General features: G+C 44.9%; 1 protein-coding gene across 1 annotated transcript in view; it reads right to left on the bottom strand.

The window, feature by feature from the left end:
* Positions 1-15,722: 15,722 nt before the first annotated feature.
* zgc:56493 (thioredoxin-like) overlaps positions 15,723-22,273 on the bottom strand; it is a 12,399-nt gene continuing 5,848 nt past the window's right edge. The window contains 4 exon segments of the mRNA NM_001293031.1: positions 15,723-15,883; positions 16,534-16,599; positions 17,579-17,638; positions 20,347-20,451. Of these exon segments, the coding sequence (NP_001279960.1) occupies positions 15,821-15,883; positions 16,534-16,599; positions 17,579-17,638; positions 20,347-20,451 (294 nt within the window). The 3' untranslated portion in view covers positions 15,723-15,820.

A 22,273-nucleotide genomic window follows, 5' to 3' on the forward strand; every position in this document is an offset into this window, starting at 1 on the left:
TCCTCAAAGTGCTTCACAGATTTTTACCTTAAAATGTAGTGACTGTGTACATTGTAGGCAATTATGGCAGCCAATTTGCGGAATGTCCCACAAGTAGCCATGAAGTGAATGATTGATTTTACTGGGGAACTGTTGGTCAGAACACCAGGAGAAACTCCCTTATATTTTCGAATAATGCCATGGGATCTTTAACATCCACCTGAACAGACAGGAAGGTTCTCAGTTTAATGTCTCACCTGAACCTCCAATAATACAGCATTGGAGCATAGACTATATGAGTTCCAAGTGCTAACGTGAATCTCAAATCCACAACCTTCTGACTTGGAGAGGAGTGCTACCAATTGAGACAAGCTGACACACAGTGGTCTATGTTAAATCCAATGTGCTAAGTGGGCAGCTTTGCAACATCAACCACCAACCCTTTCTGGAGAGGGAGGACCAATTTAAGATTGTATTTTTCAGGAAGGTCCAACCTTGGAATTATTTCAATTGTTTCAATTTGTGTTTATTGCGTTAAACAAGTGTCATGTGTGTTATTACAGATCATGTCCACTAGGAGGAGCTAATTTTACATTGCCATACAGCTGTTACACTTGGCGTTGCATTAGGAAACAATATTTCACAGAGCGCACAAATTGGGAACCTGACTGTCAACACTGTGGAAACGTTAGAAGCGAGAGAGTCATCTGAGCGTAAAGTCTGCGACAGCGCAATATATTGCAAGGCCATTTGCGAAAGTTGCCGGGTTTATGTGGGATCCACTGTGAAAAACTAGCTTCTGATCGGCTGAAAACCCAGCTCTATTAGTCCAACCAAAGCCCAGAGTCCAAATCCAGATTTCTAAAGATTGACTTGGTTACACAATAAACACTGCCAGGTAAAAAGAATAATTATTTAAAGAAAATCATCAGATCAGAACATTGTTCAACTCATTCACACGGAGCTTTCAATAGATTCCGGCCTTATTTGCCCACAGAACACACTGTCACCCCTTATCCTGTGAAGTTCCTGAGGGTGTGCTTCCAATGTGAAAGCCTCTACACCAAATATAAGGATTATTATGATTAAGAACAACAACAATTTGCATTTGTATGGCATCCTTCGCATAGGATAACATCTTGAAACATCCAAAGGGGTTGAATGCTGAGCAAGGGAGGAGGGTGAGGTGACTGTATGATCAAAAAGTAGGTTTTTAGGTGAGATTTAAAGACTGAAAGAGAGGGAGCGAGATGGAGGTGTAGCAACTGATGGAGGGGGCAAGATAGAGGGGTGGAGATTGATTTGTTTTCAAATCCCTTCAAGTCCTCGTACCTCCCTAACTATCCAACCTGCTTACCCCCCAGTCCATCACCCGCTGCCTCCGCTTGGCTGGCTTCTGCCTCCTGTTTGTCCCTCCTTCTCTCCGCTCCACCATCGGAGGCCGTGCCTTCAGTCACTACACCCCAAAACTCTGGAACTTTCGCCCTCAATTCCTCTGCCTAGCCCCCTCTCACCCATGTCAAATCCCGCCTAAAGACCTTCCTCACCCCCTGGCTCATTGTCAGACTTGCCACTGTCCAGAGCTCCAGGCTGCTACCCTGTGTGAATAGCGATATAAAAATGCAAGTTGTTTATAGAGAAGGGGTAAGATGTATGAATAGACATTCATAGAGAGGGGCTGAGATGGAGGTGTAGAGGGAAGGAGGTCCAAAAGATAGACTGAAGACTGGTGCCTAAAACGTACAGTTTGGGGCACCGCACCTCAAAAAGATATATTGGCTCTGGAGGCAGATTCAGCAGAATGATACAAGGTTAAAAGGTTCAATTATGAGGACAGGTTGCACAAAGTTGGTCTCTAATCCCTTGAGTTTAGAAGGTTGAAGAGTGATGTTTTTAAAATAATAAAGGTTTCAATATGGTAGATACAGAGAAACTATTTCCTCTGGGAGGGGGATCAATAACAAGGCGGCATAGTCTTATAATTAGAGCTAAGCCGTTTAGGAGTGAAATTAAGGGGCAATTTTTCACCCAAAGGCTAATGGAAATCTGGAACTCTCTCCCCCAGAAGGTTGTGGATACTGGATCCATTCATATCATTAAGATTGAGGTGGAAAGGTATTTGTTAGGTCAGGGTATCAAGGGATATGGGGCAAGGGCAGGTAACTGGAGTTGAGGTATAGATCAGCCATGATCTTAGAATGGTGGAACAGGCTCGAGCGGCTGAATGGCCTACTCCTGTTTCTCTGTTTTCTGTTTGTGGAGAGGGCAGGGCTGGACTAGGTTAACCAAATAGAGGCTCCAAACGCACAAACACATGAGTGGGGTAGGAGAAAATAATAATAAATAATCCTTACATTCGATATAACGCTTTATCAGGTCATTGATAGAATATACTGTAAGTGCATTGACTATATTTTGAGGGCAAAACGTGGCAGCCAATTGCGCATAGCAGTGTCCCACAGACATTCGTGGATGGAGTGACTAAATGAAGGAAGATATTCCTAGATCAGAGAAGCGATCAACGTGAATACAGTGGTTAACAGTATGTTGACTGCAATGTGTCAATCTTGTATTATATTTACTTTAAATAAATCAAAACTATTATTTATAAATTTTAACACCGAGATAATCAAGCTCACAGAGACAGGTGCCCCTTCAATAATCTGTTTTAAAAAGGAAACCTTTATATATCAATATACATGCACAGAAAGGTATAGATGCCAATCCGGGCAACAGTTGTTTTTACCGTCTTCGTCCCTTTTAAGGACGTTTCAACTTTAGGCTAGTTAGTGATGAATACTTATAACCCCTTAACAACATTTTCATGACTATGTACTCATCCTCTAATTTTCCAATCAATAATTACTTTCAAATTGGGTTACAACTCCTCCAGCAGCTGTTTTTCATCAAATGTTGTCCTTGGCCATTAACTCATGCTATGCTTCCCTTAACACAAAGACTCCCAAACTGTCTCTCAAAGCTTGAGATTGCTCTAACACATTCCCCTATTCCCACTTTTATATAGCAAAGACCCGTCTCACGTAACAAAGCAGCAAAACAATCAACTTTATAGAATCAAATGGTTAAAATATTAAAATGATTACAAATATGATGTAACATTTTTATGTCAAGAACATTTTACCAGGATGCTTCACCTGTTAAATGCATCAGAGATGTCAAGGAGGAAAAGAAGGCAGAGGGATGATTGGTCGCAGAAAGAAAGAATTTCATTGTTGACTTTGGAAAAATACATTGTAAGACTAGCAAACTTTTAAACCCAAACAAATGTATATGCTTCTAATGCATACTGTCTGATGCAAATCAAATCAAGCAGCCAGAGCAAGCGTTATAGTACAAGAATTGAATATATAGTTGGTGGTGCATTCACACCAATGAAACACTCCACTGCTCTTTAGCACAATAATCCTGGCATTTAATATAGAATCCGATGATGCCAAAATGTCTCAAAGTGCTTCACAGGATGTGGCGGTCAAGTGTAGTGACTATAGTTGCAATGCAATGCTGCAATCAATCTGCTCACAGAATGGTCACACAAGCTGTCATGAAATGAATGACCAATTTGCGTGGAAGATTGTTAGCTAGGACATCAGGTAAAAATGTTCTCAAACAACATCATGGAACCTTAGCAGCTACCTGGACATGTAAACAGGACCTCGATTTAACATCTCAACCAAAGGATATACTTCCAACAACATAGTATTACCCCAGCAATGCACTAGTGTGGCAGCTTGGATTAATATCAAAATCGTGCCTTGGTGCTTGGAACACGCAACTGTGTGTTTTGGAAGCAACAAAGCCATCAAGCTGACATCTCATACAAGCAGCTTGTCCTGATGCATCGCTGCATGTTGCTTAGTTAACAATTTGGAATTATTTGCCTTTCATATAGGTAGAATGTATCGGAGGTTAATGGATGCTTAATGGCGAGGTGAGAAAGAGAGGACGAATGTGGCTTAGAACACAGGCAAATGGTTTGTATTTATGGAAAGTTGGAAGGAAGTCAGAGTGATCAGGGAGAGAGGGACAGTGGGGAAAAAACCACAATGTCCAAGCAAAGCTACTAAAAGCTCACAGAGCAGGCAATGGGAGGGAGCGGGGGGAACGGTGTGGAATGGAACAAAAAGAGGAAGGGAAAAATAAGTGTGTGAAGCTAGACATAATAACAAGATGCTGGGGAAGTGGAAATCACAGGAGATTGCTGAGGTAGGTTGAAGCCATGCCTTGGAAGCATTTAAAAACAAGGGCAATGATCTTAACATTGATTCACTTGGGGGATAGGGAGCCAATGGAGCTGAGAGTTCCTCTGAAACAGATGATGCAACCCAGAGTACTTAGACAATGCATAGATTTGTTAAACACTGACCAAATGAGGGAGTCATTTACCACTGTTGACATTCAAATAGACTAACGCTGCAACCTAAATATCTAGTGTAAAAAGGTAAATAAAGAACTTGTTTTTTTTTAAATATGCATCTGCTTTAAATGCAATATATCTTAGAGCTAAAAAGAATCCTTTTTTTAAATAAATGAATTATAATACAGTCTGCTCTCACTCTCATGCACATACATTCATGAAAGCATGCAGAAAGTGAAAGTAATTTGATTACAAAACATTACAGAGAGTGAATGATTAAGGAATCCAAGAGAGCAAATGCAACTAAAACATTCTTTCTCAAAAATTAAGACAAGTATGGAAGTTAAGGACTCAAAGGTCAAAGTGACAGCCAACTAATTTTGGAGTTTTCTTTCCCCACAAGATGGTTTTGGATGAGGTGGGGCCTTTGCCCCATCTGATCGCATCCTATAAACCCATAGAGGACACTAAAAAAATGTCAAAATGTCCAACATACTTCATTTGAGAATCACAATGTTTGGTTATTCTGATGTTCTTGGATGTACTCAAGAGCTTCAAAAGCAATAAGTCTTTGGAGACCGAGTCGAACCCAGTTGCGATGTGAAATTGCTCTTGATGACCTGAAGCTCAACACGGAGTCAGTGCAGCATTTACTTAGCAAGCTTTATTTCACATATATATATATATATATATATGGGGTGCAGGACAGTAGCAACGACTTTCTTCTAGTGCTGCTCCCTACTCTGCACACCAAATAGGTGGGGCCAGAGCAGAAGGCAGGGTATCGGTTAAACGAATCATGGGAAAATAGTGAGAGAGAGCACATCTCCCCATGAAATTTGCCGGTAAGTACGCATAGACAGTAGAATTATATACCCAATAGAAATCCTTATGAATTGGGGAAATGGCACAGCGCTCATTAACAGAGTATGTTAACATCCTGCGAATGTGTAACGGTAAAGCGATCTGGCAATCCCCGAAATTGGATGGGGGAACAGCCACCGCAGCATAAGGATATGTGGTGTTACAAAGGTGGGAATCCAGAAACCCCAGTGGTTCAGTCCCAGAAAAGGACTCTACGCAGAACAAAAAACCCGCATAAACCGTAGTGGCAGTGCCAATCGTAGGGGCTTGCCGCAGTCACGATTACACGCTTGTGGCTTCCAGGATTGGCGAGCACACTGCAATTCCTGTAGTTCTGAGTGTAATGGGGAACAAGGTGGGTCTTGTGGTACTTGCAGGTAAAAAGAGAACAAAGCTCACAAGCAGTCAAAGGGAAAGCCATCATAGGGTACCCCATCTGGACTGACGGTGGGGATAACCCACACACATGATGCTGGGTTTTAGTTTTATGCAGACTTACAGTCTGGAGCATCTGAATGTAGACATTCTGTAAGCGGAAAGGCTGGGGAGAATCCGCTGATAAAGAGTCTCCAAACAAACGTAAGCGTGCAAAAGCAAGGGGATACATATCTGAAAAAGGGACATCACGAGGAGGTGGAACCGGTGTGGAAGGCAAAGGGGACTCAGCTAGACCCTTGCGCCAGCCCTGAGGAAGTTCGACATAAATTCTAGTCCCATAGGAACCAGGGCGTAAAAACGCAAACTGGGTTTTGTTGGAAAACTGGGCGCGCTCAGTGGAATATAAACAAGATTCGGTAAAAGTACATTCATAATAAATGGAGCAGTAACACATTACCATGGAATTATTATGGACGGATTTACATTGACCAGAATCCTCAGGACAATTCAAATCGTCAGAGTATGAAGTATCCTGAGTATTTCGTAACAAAAAATGAGCATTAAACACGGGAGATCGCTCCTCAAGGGGTACATCAGTATAACAAATGGCGGATGAACAGGGCTCAGACTGGTCATCGGATATGATGCGGTCTCGGTTTAAAGATATTAGGAGTTGGTAGACACCCTCTCCTGGGATAAGAGAGTAAACATGACAACATAAGAAGAACAATAAAACGCACACAGAAAACAACTTCATAATGATACAAAGTCCGTTCAAAAAAAAAACGAGGAGGTAACAATCGTTAGGCCTTTACGCAGTTGCTGGAGTTCGTCGTGGCTTGCTTGCAGTGGCTAGCGTGAATCCACGTAGATCTTTCTCGAACCTTTACAGCGGTGTGGATCACCAATAGAATTTGGAACGGTCCTTCCCAGCGCGGGCTGAGGACAGCGCGGGGAGGAGCCTGGGCCTACCTCTCAGGTATTTAACCTCGACGCGGGAGGGAGTCCAGCTAGCAGGGTGTGCAGCGGATGGGGCTGAGGAGGGAATGGGTGGGGGCGGAGCGGGGGAACCGCTGACATCATAGTTGTAGTTTTCAGAAGTGTGCACGCGCAACAACAAAAAAAAAAAATCCTCTGCGCCCCCCCCCCCAGGGCTCAGAGCCCACCATGGTCCTGTTAGGTTGGCTGCCCCAGCCCCAGCCCATGGGATAATGTGTCCATCCACCTGACCGCTCGCTCCCGGTCCCCACGTGCGCAATATGGCTGCCACTATGACCCGAGCCACCTCACAGCCTCCCTCCCTCTTCTCTACCCCGAAACCCTCCCCCCTCTGCATCTCTCCAGCTCTGTCCTCCTCTCTCTCCGTCCCTCTCGCCTTCTATCCCCACTTGACCCTCCCACAACCTCCCTCTGTTCCAGCCTGGGAATCCTCCGCCGGGCTCACCGTGGCACTCGGCGTTGGCTGTCCAGCAGCAGCCACACCGACTGCCCCATTCCCCACCACTCTCGCCAGCCACCCCGGACACAGACCCGGGGAGCCAACCTCTCCTCCCTTTCCCCCATTTCCCCCACCCCTGCCTCACAACCTGGACCCCCCTCCCCTCCCACACACCCTTCTGTCAACCGCTCCCTCCACATCGGACTACAAAACATCCGCTCCCTCTGTAACAAGGCCCTGGTCATCAACGATCTCATCCTTGATGAGAACGTTGATATCATGGCCTTAACGGAAACCTGGCTCACCCCAGGCGACACCTTCCCCCTCACGGAGGCCACACCACCCGGCTACACCTCCCACCACATCCCTCGCCCCAACCGCCGTGGCGGTGGTGTTGCCCTTATCTCAAGGACACCACTTGCCCTATCCCCCTACTCCTCTGGCTCTTTCCCCTCTTTTGAGCACCTCACCCTCTCCCACCCCTTCTTCCTCTCACTTAAAATCCTCCTCCTCTACCGGCCCCCTAAAACCTCTCCCACCTTTATCTCTGATATCTCAACACTTCTCACATCTCTCTGCCTCTGCTCTGATCGCCTCATCATCCTGGGCGACTTTAACCTGCACTTCACCCCCTCCTGCTCCATCTCCTCAGATTTCTCTTCCCTGCTCTCCTCGCTCAACCTCTCCCTCCACATCAACTCCCCCACTCACAGTCACGGCCACCCACTCGACTTGGTGATCACCCGGGGCCTCAGTGTCTCGGATGTCACCATCACCGACAAGGCCATCTCCGACCACCACTTCATCTCCTTCACCACCTCCACCCCCTCCCCACCTCCACCAGACCCACCACCATCTTCTACCGCCCCTGGAAGAAGTTACCCCCACAATCCCTAACCGCTGCCTTGGAGTCCTCTGAACTCCTCTCCCTCTGGCCTTCAACCCTCACTGACCCCTCTTCTGCTCTCACCCTCCTCCACAACACCCTCTCCTCCACACTTGACACTCTTGCCCCTATCACCTCCCGTACTGTCTCCTACTCTCGCTCCTCCCCCTGGTTCACCACCCACCTCCGCTCACTGAAGAGCCAGGTGTGGGCCGCTGAACGCACCTGGGTCAAATCTGGCCTAACGGTCCACCGACAAATCTGGCTGGACCTCCTCAAAATCTACCGCTCCACTCTAGCCTCGGCCAAATCGTCCTTCTACTCCAGGATAATCCTGGAGGCGAAGGACAACCCCAGGCTACTGTTCTCTACCACATCCCAACTCCTCCGTCCCCCCCGCCACACCGCGCAGGTCATCTCCTCCAACCTTCACTGCGAGGAGATGCTGGATTTCCTTGAATCCAAAATCAAGGGAATCCGCTCCGCGGTCACTTCCCCTCCAACATCCACCCACCCCCACCCCCTCCCTCCCACACTCCGACTCCTACCCATCCTCCCCTACACACCTTCGTACCCGTTTCCCCATCCTCTGTCACCAAACTCATCCTCTCCCTGAAACCAACCACCTGCTCCCTTGACCCCATCCCCACTCCACTCCTTATCTCCCAGCTCCACCTCCTTACCCCACATATCACAGACATCGTCAACCTGTCCCTCTCCTTTGGCTCTATTCCCTTAAAAACTGCCACCATCACTCCCACCTTAAAAAAACCCTCCCTTGATCCGTCGCAGCTATCAAGCTACCGGCCCATTGCCAATCTTCCCTTCCTGTCCAAGGTCCTGGAACGAGTTGTCGCCTCCCAGCTGCGCTCTTTCCTCTCCAACCATTCACTATTCGAACCCCTTCAGTCAGGTTTCCGTGCTGCCCATAGCACAGAAACTGCCCTGGTCAAGGTCACCAATGACATCCTGACCATCTGTGACCAGGGCTCCCTCTACCTCCTCGTCCTCCTCGACCTCGACCTATCGACCTCCCACCTCAACCTTCAAGGCCCTGTTCTTGAGTGGTTTAGGTCGTACCTCTCCCACCGTCTTCACTTTGTCTCCAAAAATGTTTTTTCCTCTGGCCCCCGCACTGTCTCGTGCGGTGTCCCTCAAGGCTCTGTCCTCGGTCCCCTCCTCTTCACCCTCTATACGCTCCCCCTTGGTGACATCATCCACAGACATGGGGTTAACTTCCACATGTATGCGGATGACACCCAACTCTACCTTTCCTCCTCTACCCTCAACTCCACGACCACCGATGTCCTGACAGCTGCCTGTCCGACATCGAGTCCTGGACGAGAGATAACTTTCTCCAACTCAACGTGCGCAAAACTGAGGCCCTCCTGATTGGCTCACGTCAGCGCCTCCGCACCTCAGGCGCTGACAGCATCAGCATCCAAGGCTGCACTCTCCACCTCTCAAAGCCACTCAGGAACCTCGGCGTTTTGTTCGACCCTGAGCTGTCCTTTCTCCCTCATATCCGCACCACAACTGGCACCGCCTTCCATCACCTCCGAAACATCGCCAGACTACGGGACTACCTCACCCCTCACGCTGCTGAAACCCTGATCCACGCCTTTATCACCTCAAGGCTGGACTATGGGAACTCTCTCCTCGCCGGCCTTCCCGCCACCTCCCTCCACAAGCTGCAGGTCATTCAGAACTCTGCTGCTCGTGTACTGTCCCGCACCAGGCTTCGGGACCACATCACTCCCACCCTCGCTCGCCTCCACTGGCTCCCCATCCCCCAGAGGATCGAATTCAAGATCCTCACCCTCACCTACAAGGCCATTCACTGCCTCGCTCCCTCCTACCTCTCCGACCTACTATCCCCCTACCTACCCGCCCGTACCCTCCGTTCCTCTGGCTCCGGTCTGCTCCACATCCCCCGCCCCAACCGCCCTACCATCGGTGGCCGGGCCTTCAGCCTCTCAGCCCCGAGGCTCTGGAACTCTATCCCCCAGTGCCTTCTCCTTGCTTCCTCCCTTTCCTCCTTCAAGGCTGGTCTCAAGACCTTTCTCTTTGACCGTGCCTTCAGCTCCCCTCTCGACTCTCTACCCCCTCCTCGCTCCCTCCCTTCCTTCCCCTCACCCTGACCATTTCCCCCTTGCTTGGGTCCTGACCCAACTGTACAGCGCCTTGCGATGCCCTCCTGACTTGAAAGGCGCTCAATAAATGGAATCTTGTTGTTGTTGTTGTTCTTACGTTTGAAGGTCTTGATGTAAACAAAATCTCCTGGCTGAAACTTGTGGCATTGATCAGATGCCGATGGATGTTGGGAGCGCTCGAACCTTCGAATTAAAGCTAGATAGGGTTTTAGTTAACGCAATGCAGTATTGCATCATCCCTTCCTCGAGGGCATGCACATCAGGTAATGGTTCAGTGTGTGCGGAGAAAACCATGAGCATGCTCCTTCCGAAAATGATCTCATTTTACAGCTTACTTTTTGTATTTGAATGGTTCCTCATTTGCATCAAGGCTAATGGCAAGACTGTTACCCAATTTAATTTTGTCTGCTCAAACAGTTTGGACAATTTCAACTTTAGCGTCCCATTAGCCCTTTCAACAGCCCCTGCAGACTGGGGATGATATGCACAATGCAGATGCTGTTTTATTTGCAACATTTTGCAAATGTCCTTTATTACCGTGGCAATAAATTGAGGACCATTATCGGAGGAAAGGCGAGATGGTACGCCAAATCGAGGAAGGATATCTCTTAACAATATTTTGGCCGTTGTCGTGGCATCATTCTTCCTACAAGGAAAAACTTCAATCCACTTTGAAAACATGTCTACAATAACCAGAACATATTGATACCCTTCAGCTTTAGGTAACTGAATAAAGTCCATTTGAAGGTGCTCGAAGGGACCCTGAGGGGAGGATGGGATGCCGGAGTCACATCCTCAACCTTGCCTGGGTTAAATTTTTGGCCTATTAGACAACATTTTACAACCTGCTGGAGGAAAGGGGTTAATCCTGGGGCAAACCATGACTTCGTTATCCAACTATACATGGACTGCGTTCCCTCATGGGTAAAATTATGCAACACATGTGCCATCCATGGGAACATGTGCCGGGGCAGGACTACCTTTAATTCGTTCGAGACCCAAATCCCTAGGTCGTTAATGAAACAATTTAGGTGGGCCCACTGTCGCTTCTCCTCCAGAGGGGCCTCATATTGGATCCGAAATATTTCATCACGCATCGTATCAGTAATAGCGGGGCGCTCGATAGCCTGTTGTAATGCCAATATTTTTACAGGCTTACATAAAGCAACATGTTTTGCAGCAGCATCTGCATAAGCATTTCCCTTAGAGACAGGGTCAGTTTGGTTAGTATGGGCCGCACATTTTATGACCGCAATGGCTTTTGGCCGTAGTAATGTGGTGAGAAGACCTACTATAAGGTCTTTGTGTTTAATGGGGGACCCACTTGAAGTAAGAAATCCCCATTTTTTCCATAGTTGGCCGAAATCGTGACATACTCCAAATGCATAGCGGGAGTCAGTGAACACATTGAGCGTTTGCCCTTCAGCCAATTCACACGCTCGCTTTAGAGCAGTTAGCTCTGCAGCCTGCGCAGATGTGGTGGAGGGTAACGAGTCGCTTTCAGTAATGGTGGTAGCTGATACAATGGCATACCCTGCACAGGGCTGACCGAACTCATTCCTACAAGCCGATCCGTCTACAAACCATTCATAATCTGCATTTTGCAAGGGACTCTTCTTTAAATCTAAGCGTGGTTTTGTTTCTAAGGTAATGATTTCAAGGCAATCATGGGGTTCCCCTTCATCTTCTATGGGCACAAGGGTTGCTGGGTTCAGAACAGTGCAACGCTTAATGGTTAAATTTGGGTTGGATAGTAGACACACCTCATACTTGCTGCTCCTGGCACTTGTTAAATGTTGAGTTGCATGTCGAAGCAGACATGACTCGACCGAGTGCGGGACATGCACGATAAGGGGGTGATTTAACGTCAACCCCTCAGCTTGCATAACTGCAAGGTATGTGGCAGCAACAGCTTTTAGGCATCCTGGAAGAGCGCTAGCTACCGAATCCAACTTGGTAGTGAAGTATGAAACCGGTCGCTGGCCTCCCCCATGCTCTTGAGTGAGGACTGCTTGCGTGAATTCCCTCCAACCTCATGCACAAATAAGTTAAACACTTTGTCATAACTTGGAATGCCCAAAGCGGGGGCGCTCTGTAAAGCCGTTTTGAGTTGATCAAAGGCTTGGTCCGCCTCTGCCTTCCATACTAAGGGTTCTAGGCTGGAGGTTGGTTTGGTCATTTCAGTCAGGGGTTTAGACAGTTGAGCGTAATCGGTAATCCACTGCCTGCAATAATTGGCCATTCCCAGAAAATGTTTCATCCGCCTTATAGTAATTGGCTTGGGAATTTTCTTAACACTTTCTCTTCTGGTAAGGGAGAGTTGACGAGTATCTTGACATAAATCGTGCCCTAAATATTGGACTTGTGGCCTGACGAGCTGTAATTTATCTCTCGCCACTTTATGGCCTTTCACTGCCAATTGCTGCAAGAGGTACTTTGTATCCTTCTCACAAGCCTCCACGGATGGACTCACAATTAATAAGTCATCCACGTACTGGATCAGGGTACTTTTCCCTGGGAATTTCAAATCATGCAAGTCATTCCGTAGAGTCTGAGAAAAGATAGTAGGACTCTCGCAGTACCCTTGGGGTAACCTAGTCCACGTATATTGTTCACCTTTATACGTGAAGGCAAACAAATAGTAGGACTCTGGGTGAATTGGAACCGAAAAGAATGCAGAACATAAATTGATAACTGAATAGCAGACCGAAGCGGCGGGAATGGCCGTTAGAATGGTCGCAGGATTAGGGACGATAGGGCAACATTGTATTACCACGTCGTTGATTGCTCTTAAATCCTGGACAAAGCGCCATCGCTTTCCATCTGCTTTAAGGACTGGTAGAATGGGAGTGTTACAGGGGCTACGGTATTTAATAATGATTCCCTGATTCAACAAGCTTTCTATTACTGCTCGTATTCCCTCCTCAGCCTCCTTTTTCAATGGATACTGCGCGCGATAGGGAAGGGGTTTTTCCCGGTGCACCTGTGCCTTAAAGGGTGCTGCCGTCAGTATCTTCCCCACATCATTGGGGTGTATGGTCCATAGGGTGGAGTCTATTTCTTTTAACCACTCTGGTTCTGCCGCCAGAAGAGGCAGAACATGGGAAGATGAATTGTGAGTGTGCCGAATAAATTCAAACATGGTAAAAAGTGAGAGGGGATCAATACACAGTTTATAAATCCGCAAGCACGGGTCGTATAAAATGTCAGGGCAAAGTTCGGTGAAATTTGGTGACCAGTTTGCCTTCCTGACCATTTGCCCTAAGTCCTTTGGGCTGAACCCATCCGCTATTCTTAATGTTACATGAGGGTCAGAATTATTACCTTTAAAATAAAGCTGCTCCTCCGTTGTCAGAGTACATGCAGCTGCAATACCCTGCGGTCCCAAATAGAGGAAATGAGCCTGAATAGTGGAAGCAACCGCGACATGCTCTTTGAACCGAGTTATGTCCACTTCCTTGTTGTCGATGTAGAAAGCCGTACAATGCAATGGGGAAGTAGGTGGTGTTAAAACATGCTCCAAAAAATAACATTCAAGAAGTGGCTCACTAACATAAAGTAACATGGTAGAATATAACACCTCAGGCATTTTCAATGTCCAACAAAAATAACCTGGGGATTGTAGTTTCTGAGAGCTGGGAGAAACCAAGGAGCACAGTTTTGGGTATTCGCGTTCGGGTGCCAATAAGGTAATGCCATCCGGGGTACATTGGATGATTATCCCCATTTTACAGAGCAGATCTCGCCCACACAGATCAATTGGTAATTCGCTATTTACCAAAAACTGATGGTAACCCTCAATCGTACCGTCACCTATATCCTGTTAAGAGGGCGACTTCCTCAGCTGCATCTCTTTCCCCTCTTTCTGGTTTCTTTTTCCTGGCCACCAGTAGCTTTGTTGCTGAGTTCTGTCGGCTGGCCAGAATACTCTGCGCCTGTCGCTTTTGGCTTTCAGAGACCCATAAATTAAGTCCTGCTATTTGTGGGGATAGGTTATGTTTCCTGCAGATACTGCTACGACACCCACTCTGCTCCGATTTGGCATGTACCGCTGCCTGAAGAGCGGCAATACGGTCTTTATTAAAGGACCCGTCTGGAGGCCAGGAGCAAGGCTGGCCCTTAGTTAATTTAGTCCAGCTCCGCAGATAGCGAACACGGTGTTGGCCAAAATGGGTTTCCATGTAAGCCGCTGGAGTCCCCTTATCGCCCTTTTTAGCCGAGCTAAATGATTGTCCCATGGTATAGTTTAACAACGAAACAAGTGGTTGCCCCAACACAGTCAAAATACAAGCAATTATCTATTTCTATTTTCAACGGCCGATTCCTTATGCATGCAAGACTTTATCTTACTTAAAGACATCTAACTTATCAATATATTAGTGACTCTAACCCGTAGTCTACTTAACCTCAATCCTAGGGACTCGAACCCTTAGTTTAACAACCTTAATATTAAACAACCTTAATATTAAACAACCTTAATATTAAACAACCTTAATATTAAACAACCTTAATATTAAACAACCTTAATATTAAACAACCGATCGGAGTTATAACTGTATCTGTGTCGGGCGGAAACACCAGTGGCCGACTTCCCTGAAGACGTCTTATCCATGTACTATACCTTATAGTACTAAACCGCCTGAAATTATTTAGGTCTAAAAAATTGCAAATTTTGCACCTTAGATCGAAGAGGCCGGGAACGTTCGGCAACCACGTCTCAACAACGCATCGGACACAAACAATGGTAAGAATGCTTACCTGTGCACGATATTTGTGCCGATAGCTACAGAGTCGTAGGAAGCCGAAGGGGAAACCCAGTCTTTCGATCTCGGTGGAACCTCGAAATTGTCGAACCCAGTTGCGATGTGTGATTGCTCTTGATGACCTGAAGCTCAACACGGAGTCAGTGTGGCATTTACTTAGCAAGCTTTATTTCACATATATATATATGGGGTGCAGGGCAGTAGCAACGACTTTCTTCTAGCGCTGCTCCCTACTCTGCCCACCAAATAGGTGAAAACATCTCTCCTTTATACAGATCTCATTGTACCATGAGTCATTCAACAGTTCTGAAGAGACATTCTAAATTGATTACTTTACAACGTCCAGTCTCGCAAGAGCTCTCGAGAAACATTACAAGGGTGTTAATCTGTTTTAGGTCAACATGAGATAGTCACCTTATCTTTCAATAGGTTGTTGTAAAACTTTACAATAACATGCTTGATCTTACTTGCTCCTTTTGGCCTTTCATGCAAATGGCCTGCTTAATTGCTAACTTTGCACCAAAAGACAGAATGTGCTGAATTTGCCTTCCACAACAGCTGAAGTTAAGAGATTTGTGAAGCAATGACAGACATAAGGGAGTTAAACATTACTGGTGAGGCCCCAATAGACTAGACACAATCAAACATAGGTCCCATATTCAAGGAAGGTGACAAGAGGCTGCCTACAACAGATTCATTAGCCCAACTCAACTGAAAAACTATTGGTCACTGGGTATCAAACCCAAATCATGGATTGGAGTAACTGGCTTAAGGGAAGCAAGCAGAGATAGTGATTAGTAGAGCTATATTGGGGAGGGGGGATAAGAAGTGAGATATTAGTTGGGATACCTTATAGTTTTCCTTCCATAATGTCAACCAGACCATTGAGAAATTGAAATGGCTTTAATTTACTTTTAAGACAAATTTATCGGTGTACATTTTGTTTCAAGACACAAGTTCTCAGAGACAAGATAAACAATGGAATCACTGGTGCTGTTCAATCAGAGCCTTCAACTTTTCGTTATTGGCACCAGTAAGCTGCGATATCTGTGAAGTGGAAAATTTACAACATGAATCCTATGAGCAAAATAGTGTAGAAGTTATACAGAATACACAGCCCTCACAAGCCTAGTTATGAACAAGGTGCAACTTGACGCAGAATTCCCAAGAAGGAAACTAATTATTTTTCTGTATAAATGCATAGGTATAATGACATTGTCAGTTTTGACATGTGGGAGGGGGGAAAGAGAATCAGAAGAAAGGGGTTAAGTTATAGAATTTGTAAGAGAGAATCCTGAATACGTAGCAGATCCCAATTGTTTGTACCCAATCCTCTCCAAACACCACTCAGACTCAAATTAGTTCAGCATCTGAGCACATTTTACATTTATATGGCAGAGTTCATGCTGATAGGATGACTAAAAAGTAATTGGCAGAGTCTACAGAACACTGGGGCAGGGAAAGGTGACCCAAAAATACAGTTTAAAGGTCAACTGAGCTTCACTTTTTCAAAATTCACTGCCCATGGATCCCTCACAACCCCAAAAAATTAATAAAATAAAGTCCAGAAAATAGGCCACCAAGTACAAACAGCCGGAAAAGGCTGGCAGTTTCTTTTGCTGACTCCCCACCAGCCCCCAAGTACATTCAATAAATTAACTTTTTTTAAAAATTAAAAATACAAAATATTACCGTACCTTTACTTCATTCTTGAAGAACAGGAATGTTGGCATGGATGTGATCACACACGTTTCAGTAATTTCCTAAAGAGAAAGAAATAATAATAATCCTTGCATTTGATATTGCGCCTTATCTCATCTTTGAGACGTCTCAAAGGGCTTCACAGGATATACTATAAAGTAGATTGACTGTATTTTATGGGTGAAATGCAGCAGCTAGTCACGTTCAAATTCATGAACCCATAGCTAGCAATCAATAGAAGTGATTTAAAAAATTGTATATATATATTACATATATATACACACACACACACACACACACATCTTTTCTCGTTCTGGCTTTCCTCAACGCCTTGGGAAGCCCCCTGACATGAAAGGCGCTATAAAGATGTAATTTGGTGGTGGTGTTGGATGCTCTCCAAAATCCTACCTAAGTGGTCATTGTTCAGAGTGTAAGCAGGCCATTTGCCTGGAGAGGGCTTCACAGCTGAACCAGCTTTTGTACACTGTGCCTCCAGTATAAAACACAACATGCTATTACAGCTTTCATCCCTTGCGCAGACACTTTCAAGCTTATGCCAGTCATCTCTATATAAAGGTTTAATTATTAGAAAATAAATCAAAATGAAGTTAGAAAAGATATTCAATATAATCCTTGCACCTGATATAACACTTTATCACATCATTTAGCTATTTCAAAGCACTTCACTGAATATATTGTAAAGTGGATTGACTGTGTATTTTGTGGCCGAAATGAGAGAGCCAATTGCATACAGCAGTGGATTGAGCGACCAAATTAATATTTTTTTTGAGGATTATTGCCCTGGAAACCAATTTGCCAATCGACTAACAACCGGGTTCCTACTTACTGCCAGGTAAACAGAGGCATGTGGAATAAGGAAACTTGTGAAGGTTTTGTCCGGCCTGGGAATCAAACACAGGTCCTCTTGTCTTCGAGGCAAGTGGGTCTCCGGGACACTGTGCTACAGGACTCCACTAAATTATAGCATTCCTAAATCTGTAATCCACCCAAAATCAGCGCACTCCAGCAATGGATCCTTACCTCTGCATCATCCACATCAACTTTGCAGAAGATGACATTGGTGTATTGTTCCGAAAGTTCCTGAAAGAAAACATTTATTAAGCTCCACTTTAACACATTTATTTTAATTAAGTCACAAAGACAGAATGCATTGACCTGACAATTTTTCTCTCTCCCCCCTTTATTCCTCCAAATTGGTTTGGTGTATTATAATATTAAATATTTATAAAAAGTTTAAAAGCAATGGATTAGTGTAAGGTAATTCACACAAACAATAACAACAACAACTTGGATTTATATAGCACCCTCCTCACCGAACGGCGTCTCAGAGCGCTTCTAGCTTCTAATAATCCTTGCACTTGATAAAGCGGCTTATCACGTCTTTGCGACACCTCAAGGAGCTTCATAGAATGTACTGTAAAGTGAATTGACTATATATTTTGAGGGCGAAACATGCACAGGAGCATCCCATAAACAGTCATGGATTGAAATTTTTATTAAAAATTTTTTAAAAAAAGGATTATTACCTCTGGAAAAGCATTCCACCACTCGATTAACAGCTGAGTCCCTACTTACTGCTAGGTAAATAAAGGTTGTGGAGTAGGAAATTTGCTTAGGGAACAAATCTGAACCCTCTTGCTTGCGAGGCGAGTGCTGTAACATTACAGGCTCCACAATCCTCACAGAAAATTTATTCCCTGCCACAAATGTTGGCTAATTTTAGATTCACCTTATCATTTCCTCTCTCCTCCTTACTTCCTCTCCACTCCCACCCCTCCACCTTCATTAAAATCTCAGATAACTGAACAAACACTTGGGTTTAAACATGTCTTGTTAAAGAGGCTGGGTTTTAGTTGCATGACATTTTCAATCATTTATTACATCCTGCTTAAGAGGTAAAAGAAGATGGGGGAAAAAGGGATCTTGCAGGAAGTAGCCTTGTGGTTATGTTAAGTGGACTATGCTGTAAAAATCACATGCTGAGATTTCGCTCTTTCAATTTTGATTATTGGATCAAATCTTGCCATTTAATCCAGAATTAGGTAAACAGAGTGTGTCCCTCTGGAGAGAGAATGCATTCCATTCCAAAGTCAGGTGTCGATTCTCTCAAGCATGGCAATGTGTTTCCATGCATCAGATACCCGTTTGGCCACAAATAAGATACTGACTGCCGAAAGCCAGGTACACTTAACTCAATTGTCAGCCAGCATAATAATTCAGATCAATCTTGTGAGCTTGTGATGTGGATTGAAAGGCTGCATTTCTGGAAGTTGACAAGAGACAACTGAAGGTTCCAAACTTGGATCATTATCAATAGGATGTATTGGGCAAATTGGAGTCTATATTGGCATCTCTGCTTCACAGTTTTTCAAGTTGAGAAGCCCAAATAGATGCCCATTTCCACAATCTGGTTATTTTGATGGGGTCGGGGGGGATCATTTTCAAGAGGAAAATTTAATTGTATTGAGTGTCTTATAATAATAACAATCCTTGGGTTTGGTACAGCGCTTTTCCCGTCTTCTAGACGTCTCAAAGCGCTTCACAGAATAGACTGTAAAGTGAATTGACTGTATATTTTGTGGGTGAAACACGGCAGCCAATTGGGTACAGCAGTGTCCCACAGACAGTCATGGATTGAAGTGACCAATTTATTATTGTTTTTTTTTCTTGAGGGATTATTATTAGGCGTGTGGAGTAAGGAAACTTGTCCAAGGTTTCGCGCTGCTCGGAATCGACCCCAGGTCTCTCGCTTGAGAGGCGATATTCAAGTGATAGACAATAAGATAAAAATGGGAGTTGGAATTCTATTTTCCAACTCCATTCTCCAGGAGTTGCAACTCAATTCAGAACAATTGAATCTTAACAGTAAATCTTTGTAGGCCAAGTTTCTATAAGTGACAGAGTGACACATCTGGTTACCACAAGGATTCAATTATTACAACTGTAATGTTGTAATTCCAAATGCAGGGATTCTCAGTGATAAAATGAAAACCAGATCATAAGAACATAAGAATTTGCTAGACGAAAGAAGATCAAGGTCCACCTAATTCGCCTTCCACCATCCTGGCAGTCACTTAACATGTTGTATCCCAAACTATATATTGTATTCCAAGATATTATTTTATAGCAGAAATCTATCTAAATTGTTCTTGAAAGACACAACATTTTCTGCTTCCACTGTCTCCCCAGGGAATCTGTTCCATAAGTTTACTGCTCACTCACTGAAGTAGTGTTTTTGCAGATTTGTTCTGAGTTTACCCCCTTCAGTCGTAGGCCGTGACCTTTGCTTCTACTGTTCAGTACAAGATAGAACAGCTTATCTTGGTCTACATTATCTATTCCCTTCAGAATCTTAAAGAAGGTAATCATAACGCCCCTTAAACTTCTCTTTCCCCAGTGTGAACCTGCCCAGTTTATCTAATTGCTTCTCGTAGTCCAATCCCGCAATTGTTTTGGTTGACCTCCTCTGTATCCTCTTAAATCGTTGTAATATCCTTTTGATATTGTGACGACCAGAACTGCACACAGTATTCCAAGTGCAGTCAGTTTACCAGTGATTTGTAAAGTAGCAGGATTACCCCACTATTTTGGCTCAATATTGCCCTTTTAATATACCCTAGCGATGTCGGATATGAAGGATCTAAGTGTTAATAGGTAAAGGAATACCAACCTTCTTCCATAAATAACATATGGCTAGACTCTGGCGAATTGGTCAGGACTTACTCAATGTAATGGTCCAATTGGATCATGTGCATTTCTCATGGCTTTATTGTTAAATAAGTACTTACTTGATAAAATGGGGCAATGGCTTTGCAAGGTCCACACCATGAGGCATGGAAATCGATGACCACCAGTTTATCTCCAGCTTCTTTTAATGCACAATTGAATTCATTCTGAAATATAAAAATTTCATGCATTAGACTTTTGTTTTAAAAATGGAAAAATGGCTGTTTGTGGGAAACGGCTGTGCACAAATTGACGGCTTTGTTTGCCTACAAATACACAGTCACTACTCTTTACAGTAAAATTCTGGAAACCACTTTCAGATGTCTTGATGGTTGATAAGGTGCCAGATCAAATGCAAGGATTATTATTAATATTGACAGAACCCGAGCAAGTCTCTTGGATTTTTCAGATTCCACTCAACAACAACAACTTGCATTTATTTAGCACCCTTCACGCAGCATGTCAGAGTGCTTAACAGCTTGACACCGAGCCAGAGGAGATCACTGTAGGCATGGTCAACGAAGAAGGTCTTAGGTGTGATCTGAAGACTGGGAGGGAGCAGTCAAGGTGGGAGGAATTGAGGCAAGGTGTTCCATAGTTTAGGGGCATAGTGGCTGAAAGCATGGAAGTTGACAATGGAGTGGAGGGGCTGAGAGACATGCAGGAGGTTGGAGCCAAGTGAGCTAAGGTGGCAGATAGTGGAGTGGTTTGAGTTATTGAGGTGCGGGGCATGAAGTGATTTGCACACAAATGTGAGGATCTTGAAATCCACCCGTTCTGTAGTAGAGAGGCAGTGGAGCCTGACAAGGACTGGGTTGATGGGGTACAGAGATTGGTCCGGATGAGGATGTGGACGGTGGAGTTTTGAATTAAGAGGACGACAGCGCCTTTTTGTTTAAAATAGAAAATAAAATATCACACTTTGTAATCTAAAATACTTAAAAGAACATCTTCCAACTTGACATTGTTGTGGCTTAATTTTCTTTCCAGTCACTAGCATTCCTCACTGTTAACCACGTGCTATATAAATTTGTGGGTTTATAACAATTTTCAAAAGTAGAAATGAGCACACTGGTACACTGGATGTGTGGTACAAATTCCTGCACACAGAACCCAGGAGTCCCAACATCCTCGCAACCATTGGAATCAGTAACTGACTACAGCAGAAATGAGAAACTTCCTATGGGGAAATTCATTCTGATCTGTGCGCTACATTTAGCAATATGTTGGAGTCATGGCCTGGGCCAATAGAAGAGTGTGAAATATTTGCCAAAAATTGCAGGGAGTGGGGGAGGATTGGCAAATTTTGTGCGAAAATTCTCGGGAGTTGATTGGTGCTATGGAGGTATATGTTACTGCCAACCTACACACACACACACCGGGAAACAGAGAGACAGACACACACACACACAAACACACACGGACACAGAGAGACAGACACACACACACACAACCGGACACAGAGAGACAGACACACATACACACACAACCGGACACAGAGAGACAGACAGACACACACACACCCGGACACAGAGAGACAGACACACACACATACAACACACCCGGACACAGCGACAGACACACACCCGGACACAGAGAGACAGACAGACACACACGGACACAGAGAGACAGACACACACACACCCGGTCACAGAGAGACAGAAACACACACACCCGGACACAGAGAAACGGACACACAACCAGACACAGAGAGACAGACACACATACACACACACCCGGACACAGAGACAGACATACACACATACACCCGGACACAGAGTGACAGACAGTCACACACACCCCCGGACACAGAGAGACAGACACACACACACACACACGGACACAGAGACAGACACACATCCGGACACAGAGAGACAGACACACACGCACACGGACACAGAGAGACAGACACACACACACACCCGGACACAGAGAGACAGACACACACACACACACACCCGGACTCAGAGAGACAGACAGACACACACA

The sequence above is a fragment of the Callorhinchus milii genome, unplaced genomic scaffold (genome assembly GCF_018977255.1).
Source record: "Callorhinchus milii isolate IMCB2004 unplaced genomic scaffold, IMCB_Cmil_1.0 Scaffold1, whole genome shotgun sequence".
Classification (NCBI taxonomy): Eukaryota; Metazoa; Chordata; class Chondrichthyes; order Chimaeriformes; family Callorhinchidae; genus Callorhinchus; species Callorhinchus milii.